Below are 7,704 nucleotides of genomic sequence, written 5' to 3' on the forward strand. Positions count from 1 at the left end.
ATGCACGGCTGCCAAAAGCAAAAAAGTGAAAGTCCAAACGTTAACTGTCTAGTGCTCCAATGATTTCTGAGACACAAGTTATGCAGAACCTGGACCACCAGCTGAACAACCCATGACCTGATCCGCCCCACGAGTCACCCTGATCATTGGCCCTTGGCAAGGAACCCAAGGTCGAACCAAACAAAAACTGAAATCTTTAACCATATGGCTGGTTTCCAGAATAGCCAAGACAAATGGCCAAACGGGTAGTACTAGCTCAGTAAAGGTCACTGAAGGCATTTCATAATACATGCAGCAAACCAGGCACAGAACCACCTCTTGATCAGGATCATAACCAAACTGCTGACGAAAGTGGGGTGGGTTTGGTGGAAATAATTGAAATACTACATGACAATGCAAATGCAGCCAGGTAGATTAGATAGAAAACCAGGAGTAGTAAGTGATACCATACCGAGGATACTGAATTACAGATACAGCTTTGGCCTGCATGCCCCGATGCCCCTAACCAAATGACCACTGCGGTGCGAGATGCTTGTAACTGATGACTGACCACTAAAAGTGGTAAACCAAACAAATACTGTCTGGTGAATTCAGCCCACAAAACCTGGACCACGGTCTGATCTCAATCAATGAATGCAGGCTTATAGAATCAATATACAAAAACTCTGCCCTTGACAAACCATCCAAAAAAAATTTAGACCTGACGCCTGTAGCCACTAGGAGAATCTCCCGGATAGTAAAGGCAAATGAGTGCTCCGTATGATTATTGGAACATTTTCATAATACAAAGATAACAACTTGAGAATAGAAGTACACAACTTCTGCTTCCATGCCAAACTGAAACAGAAAATAGGGTAGTTCGGTGACATTTTCGAACAGAAAAGAATGGAATGACAATCAGTTTGAGGGGACTGAGTTTCTTATTGCTGCCCAAGTAGAACTTCTGCGCAAAAATCTGTAGGAAAATAAAGAAACAATCAGACCATCTGAGCTCAAAATTAAGGAATTCGGGAGGCACACATGTACGTCAGATTCTCGATAAAAACATATGGGTTTGCATGTTCAAACTGACAAGTTAATTAAAAAAAATTATAAGCAGCAGAGATACCACGAATGGCTGAACAGGACATTCCATAAATAGCTAGAAACAAGGAAAGGTTCTTTACTACCTCAAGCAATTCACTTTGTTCGTTTCACACCCCTTATACAAAATATTGACCCCATTACTCCCATCACCCCCCCCCCCCCACCCCCCCACAACAACATCAACAACAACAACATAGCCTTTCAGTCCCGAGCAAGTTGGGGTAGGGTAAAGTTGAAAACTCACCAAGAGCCCCAAGTCACGGTTGAGGCACTTTAATAGCTGCTTTTCAAGTACTCCTATCAAACATAGATCTCATAGGTATATCCCAAGCTTTCAAATCTCTTTTTATTGCCTCTCCCATGTCAATTTCGGTCTTCCTCTACCTCTCCTCATATTATTAGCTTGGCTTAGGACTCCGCAATGCACTGGTGCCTCTGGAGGTCTCCTTTGGATATGGCCAAAACCACCTCAATCGATGTTGGACAAACTTTTCTTCAATTGGGCGCTACCTCTAGACGATCACGTATATCATCGTTCCGAACTCGGTCCATTCTTGTGTGACCGCAAATCCATCGCAACATACGTATTTCTGCAACACTCAGTTGTGAACATGTCGAATCTTTGTATGCCAACATTCTACTCCATACAATATAGCCGATCTAATCGCCGTTCTATAGAACTTGCCTTTTAGCTTTTGTGGTACCCTCTTGTCACAGAGAATGCCAGAAGCTTGTCGCCACTTGATCCACCCTGCTTTGATTCTATGGCTAACGTCCGCATCAATATCTCCATCCCTCTGTAGCGTCAATCCTAGATACCGAAAGGGTGTCCTTTTTAGGCACTACTTGACTTTCCAAATCACATCTCCCTCCTCCTGTATAACTACGCCAAAGTCGCATCTCATGTATTCGGTTTTAGTTCTGCTCAATCTAAAACCGTTAGACTCAAGAGTCTGCCGCCAAAACTCTAATTTTCTATTTACTCCCGCCTGGCTTTCGTCCACTAACATTACATCATCAGCAAACAACATACACCAAGGGATATCCCTTGTATGGTTCCTGGTAACCTCATCCATTACCAGGCAAAGAGATACTGGCTTAAGGCTGACCCTTGATGAAGTCCAATTTTAATCGGGAAGTAATCTGTATTACCATCGTTTGTTCGAAACACTAGCCACAACATTGTTGTAACATGTCCTTGATGAGGGTCACGTACTTTGATGGGACTTTATGTTTGTCCAAAGACCACATAATATTTCTTGGTATCTTGTCATAAGCCTCCAAGTCAATGAAATCAAGTGGAGGTCCTTCTTCTGCTCTCTAAACCGCTCCATAACATGTCTTATTAAGAAGATTTCTTCTGTGGGTGAACCTTCCGGGCATAAAACCAAATTGGTTTGTTGGTATCTGCGTCGTTCCTCTGCTCGATGACTCTCCCATAACTTCATAGTGTGGCTCATCAACTTAATTCCTCGATAATTAGTACAACTTTGGATATCTCCCTTGTTTTGTAGATTGGTACCAATATGTTTCTTCTCCACTCCTCAGGCATCTTGTTCGATTGAAAGATATTGTTGAACATCTTGGTTAGCCATACTATAGCTATATCCCCGAAACATCTCCACACCTTGATTGGGATACCTCGCTTTGCCCCATTTCATCCTTTTCAAGGCTTCTCTGACCTCCGATTCTTGAATCCCTCCGCATAAAGCGCCTGTTAGTGTCATCAAACGAGTCCGTCCAGCGGAACGGTGGTGTTCTCGTTCTCACTATTGAACATTTATCAAAATACTCTTGCCATCTATGTCTGATCTCATCCTCCTTCACCAAGAGCTGCTCGCTCTCATCCTTTATGCACTTGACTTGGTTGAAGTCCCTTGTCTTCCTATCGCGAGCCCTAGCCATCCTATAAATGTCCTTCTCATCCTTCCTTCGTACTCAAACGTCGGTAAAGGTCCTCATAGGCCCGCCCCTTGGCCTCACTCACACTCGTTTTGCAGTCTTTTTTGCCACCTTGTACTTCTCTATGTTGTTTGCACACCTGTCATGATACAAGCACTTATAGCACTCCTTCTTTTCCTTAATAGCCTTTTGCACATCTTCATTCCACCAAGTGTCTTTCGAGTGGCATCCGCTCCCTTTGGTCACTCCAAGCACCTCTGAAGCAACCTTCCGAACGTATGTTGCCATCTTCTCCCACATGTTGTTTGCATCGCCTTCATCATTCCAAGAACCCTCTTCAATGACCTTTTCCTTAAAGACCTTTGATGCCTCCCCTTCTAATTTCCACCACTTCTTTCTAGCAAACCCTAGCTTGTTTTATTCCCACGAGCTTGCACCAGAAAGCGGAAGTCAGCCACCACCAGCTTGTGTTGAGCGACCACACATTCTCCAAGTATCAACCTTACAGTCCACGCATGTTCGTTTATCCCTTGCAAAGATCAAATATTGAGTTTGTTTTTTTCCCTCCTACAAGTTGAGTTTTGGTTCACAGTTTGTGGGGCGGCAGCTGACGCTGTACCGTATGTTACAAAACATATTCATGATTTTTTTATATTAGGTTTGTTGACTTCAGATCTACCATTGGGATATGAAAATGATAAAAAACGACCATAAAATTATGAAAATATTTTCTAGCATATGACATGATGCAATGTATCATCACACACAAAAAAAAAAATCAAAACACAACTCGTATGAGAAGAAACAAAAAAAGAAACAAAATTTTATTAGGGGATGAACTGGATTAACTTGAATAGTTTGAGGAACAAAATCGAGTTGATATTTTGTGTAGGCTGACAAATGAGCAAGAGATTTGTTGAGGGTAGTAAAATGACTCTTTCCAAATAACAGTGACTCAAATTGCTCTGTGGGGGGCATAATTCATGAGATCACTGCAAGAGTGTTTTTAGCACACATGCTGATGTGAACATGGTGCAATCATATATGGTCATGCTGATATTACACTTAAAAAAAACTACAATCAAAACAACACACTTGATGCTCAAGACTCCATCCAGCATGGGTATAGCACACAGACGGACAGTCAACTTTAAGCCATAACAAATATATTACAAGAATACTGCATAAGAACAAGAAAAAAATTAGTGGACAAAAAAAAGCCTCCCTACCAGAGCACACAGAGGGCGCAAAATTGCCAACAGCCCTAGATAATCCATACGCCGCATAATCTAAAATTCCACTGTAACTTCTACTCTTTTATTTGTTTCTGTCTCTACATCCATCTGTGGTGTAGTCTCCTATTTAGGACAGATACAATCATGCCCTTTTGTCAATCTACATTGTGTTTATCAGTCACATATTACGAACTGGTTATGACTTAAGAGAACATGGCCAATTCCAGTTTGTTTGGAAGTGTCTCAACTGATACAATGGACACCTGGAGTATACATCACAAAACTGAGGACTCATTTACTTCCGAGTTCCGACATTGATTACAACTTAAATGCCCCATTGTCATGTATAAACTCAGCGCTCCAAAATGTCAAATGCAACAACCTGATTTTACAGACAGCATAATGAAAGACACCAATTGACCAAAGATACTTATTTGTCAAGAGTTACACAAGCTAAACTTGTAAACATAGTGCCCGAACTAGTGATGTCTAATTGGTTTATACAGTGCAGTCAAATTCAAAGCAGCCATTTCTATGTCAGCAAAAGGACCAAGGTATACAGAGCATGGTTAGTCCATCATATAATACAGGTCTACAAAAGTAACCAGATCTAGAATTTAGTTAGCCAAGTGCATCAACCTAATGAAGTGCATCACTCAGGCAACTGGGTTTTTGGACAAAATTAATCCCAATAATTTAAGCAAACTCGGTCAGGCTACTGAAAAATGCAAACTATAAACATAACTTCATGTTGAAAAGAAAGACACATAAGAGCAATTGAAAAATAATAAGTGTTCATGGCTTAACACAATGCATATAGCTGAGGAACCACAAAGGTACATAAATACCGACTTGAAAACTCGCTCTCGTCACCAAAGAGACAGGATAAGAGATAAGATAACCAGGAAGCAACCAATTCATTATATTCTCACAAAATTCACTGACCATAAGTCATAACTGCTCATGCTTCAGAGCATTAGAGCACCACAAATCTACACGCTTAGCTAACCTACAAAACCCGCCGAGAGTTAAACTAGATTTGACCCGTCCCGAGTTTTCATGGGCCGGATCAAAATCAGCAGAGCTGTCGACCAACGACCAACAGCAAGATAAATAAACCCTAGATAGAACCAGCCACAATTCGTCTAAATGCAAACTCCCAGCAAAGGATTCAACCTATTGTCGCCAAATAACAAGCGCTCCTGCACTATCCCCAATCAATTCGACCGAATTACTACGAGACGGGGCAGCACCGAGATCTATCCAGCAGGAGCAGGAGCGTACCGGCACGGGTGTTTAGGAAGACGGCGGGGAGCCGGAGTGGCGGGTGATGAGGTCGTCGTAAGGGTCCCGGCGGCCGGCGGCCTGGTTGATCTGCGGGTCCCAGGAGAGCTGCGAGTTGAAGCGGTCGAAGGTCCAGAAGCCGTAGGGGCGCAGCGGGAGGTTCCACGCCGCCTTGGTGCGCTCGCACCGCTCCTTCATCTTGTAGACATGCTCCCGCCGAACCTGGTCGCGCTTGTCCGGGTCCTCCATCATACGGAGGATCAGGTTCTCCGCGAACTCCATGATGAAACCCATCGCCGCCGCCGGTCCGCCCTCTCCCTCCTCCCCGGTGAGCTTGCTGGTGCGCGTCGGCCTCTCTCGGTCGAGTCTGGGGGTGCGGTGCGGGATGGTCTGCCTTCGGTGGGGGATGGTCTGCCTGCAGCCTGCGTGGCTGATGCGGTGAGCCGGTGACGATCTCAATCGGGCCGGAGATCAAGCCAAGCCCGGCCCAACACGGAATCAATAGACGTGGGCCAGGCCTTATTATTCATGTTTTCTCTTTTCCTTTGTTTCTAAAAAAAAAGCTTTTCTCTGAGTCCTCTAAAAAAGCTTCTTCTGTGAGAGAAGGGGTAAATAAAAAAGAAGAAACGTTACTTCCGTCACAGTAGTACTCCGGTATTTTATATTAGCTACAGATATTACTGTCAAGCATATAGCTAGCTAATCTAACATACACAAGAAGTAAATGCACTATGAACATATATTTCATGTAAAATGTAATGAAACTAATTTGACAGTGTAAATTGTTCTCTCCCTGGTTCAGCGGCGGTTCGGTTCGTTGAAACGTTGGGCACCCAATGACCTAAATGTTTGGGCACCCAATGAGCTCATCCATCGGCGGCGGTTCCAACGTTGGGCACCCAATGAGCTCATCCATCGTGAACTGGAATCTGTCATCCACGTCGGCGGTTTGTTGAACGTTGGGCACCCGGCCCATTGAGCTCATCCATCATGAGTTGGAATCTATCATCCGCGGCGGTGGTTTCGTCCAACGTTGGGCACCCACTGAAATCTATCATCCACGTCTGCGGTTCATCCAATGTTGGGCACCCATTGGGAATGGAAAAAGTCTAGATCACCCCCCTCACCTATAATAAGAAGTCTAGTTACCACCCTTAACTATAAAACCGGATTTTCTATCCCCTAAACTTTTCAAAACCGGTCAAATAACCCCCCAAGCGGTTTTTGGACAGTGGGTTTGCTACAGTGACAGTGATTTTGTCTTTTTCTTTTTTATTTATTTCTGCTGAATCTTTGAAAAATCATAGTAAATCATAGAAAAAATCATAAAATGGAAATCCAATTTTGTTGGACTCCACATGAGTAGATCTACACAGTGAACATATAATATGGTATGCTTTGGTACAAAGTTTTTGCTGTAGCTTTAGATCTATGCTTTTCTATAATTAATTTAAATAATTCATAGATGCAGCTTCTATGGTCCAATTGTGATGAAATTTTTATGGTGGGCTAATTATTGTATGATTGAGCTGTAGTAAAAATTTCATACTCATTGGATCATGTATAACTTAGTTATAGATTTATTTAGGTTTATTCTTGTTAAATCTATAACTTCATTGGACTATTCAAGTTACGGTGGGAATCTATCATCCAACGGCCTCATGATGCGTCCATCTTCGAAATGACTTACAATTTGAAATGGAGTGTCAGCACGTCTTCTACAGTGCCAGTGTCTCACTCTGATGAAGCATCCACAAGTAAGCAGGCCAGGCCCATCCGCGAGCGCCGGCCCAACGTTAGGCTAACTGGCCCAGAATGGAAGGCATAGGCATAGAAGTATAAATACTTGAGTGAGCAAGGATGAGAGGGAGAGAGGAAGGAAATATGCCATAGTTATTTTCTTTCCAAGCACTTTACTGTTAATTCACATACATTTAGTTTAGTATTCCAGTCGAATATTCCTATCTTGTTCTTCTTCCCGAGCAAGGAACTTCCCCCGTGCTCACAATTGGTATCGGATTTGCCTTTTTCGATCCTGCTCGCCTCCCTCGCCGCTCCATCCTGATCCAATTCGTTCTCCTGTATCGAGCTGGAACCCCATGAGATCCACCACGAGCACTTCACCCGCCTCCGCCGCACCTGGGTGCCATGGATCCACAGCTCAAGGTCATCCTCGACGAGATCCAGAAGTCCCGCG

The 7,704-nt window shown here is 43.4% G+C and overlaps 1 protein-coding gene across 1 annotated transcript; it reads right to left on the bottom strand.

Moving 5' to 3' along the window:
• Positions 1–737: 737 nt before the first annotated feature.
• On the bottom strand, positions 738–5,902 carry LOC136472688 (uncharacterized). Its single transcript, XM_066470393.1, has 2 exons — positions 5,508–5,902; positions 738–955 (listed from the first exon to the last, which is right to left on the bottom strand). Exon 1 carries the CDS (start codon positions 5,799–5,801, stop codon positions 5,520–5,522), a length of 282 nt encoding a protein of 93 aa, XP_066326490.1. The 5' UTR covers positions 5,802–5,902; the 3' UTR covers positions 738–955; positions 5,508–5,519.
• Positions 5,903–7,704: the final 1,802 nt, after the last annotated feature.

Source organism: Miscanthus floridulus, chromosome 1 (assembly GCF_019320115.1).
Source record: "Miscanthus floridulus cultivar M001 chromosome 1, ASM1932011v1, whole genome shotgun sequence".
Taxonomy (NCBI): domain Eukaryota; kingdom Viridiplantae; phylum Streptophyta; class Magnoliopsida; order Poales; family Poaceae; genus Miscanthus; species Miscanthus floridulus.

Bases quoted from the DNA above. Each gene is read 5' to 3' on its own strand.
- LOC136472688 (XM_066470393.1), bottom strand. From the start codon at position 5,801: ATGGGTTTCATCATGGAGTTCGCGGAGAACCTGATCCTCCGTATGATG.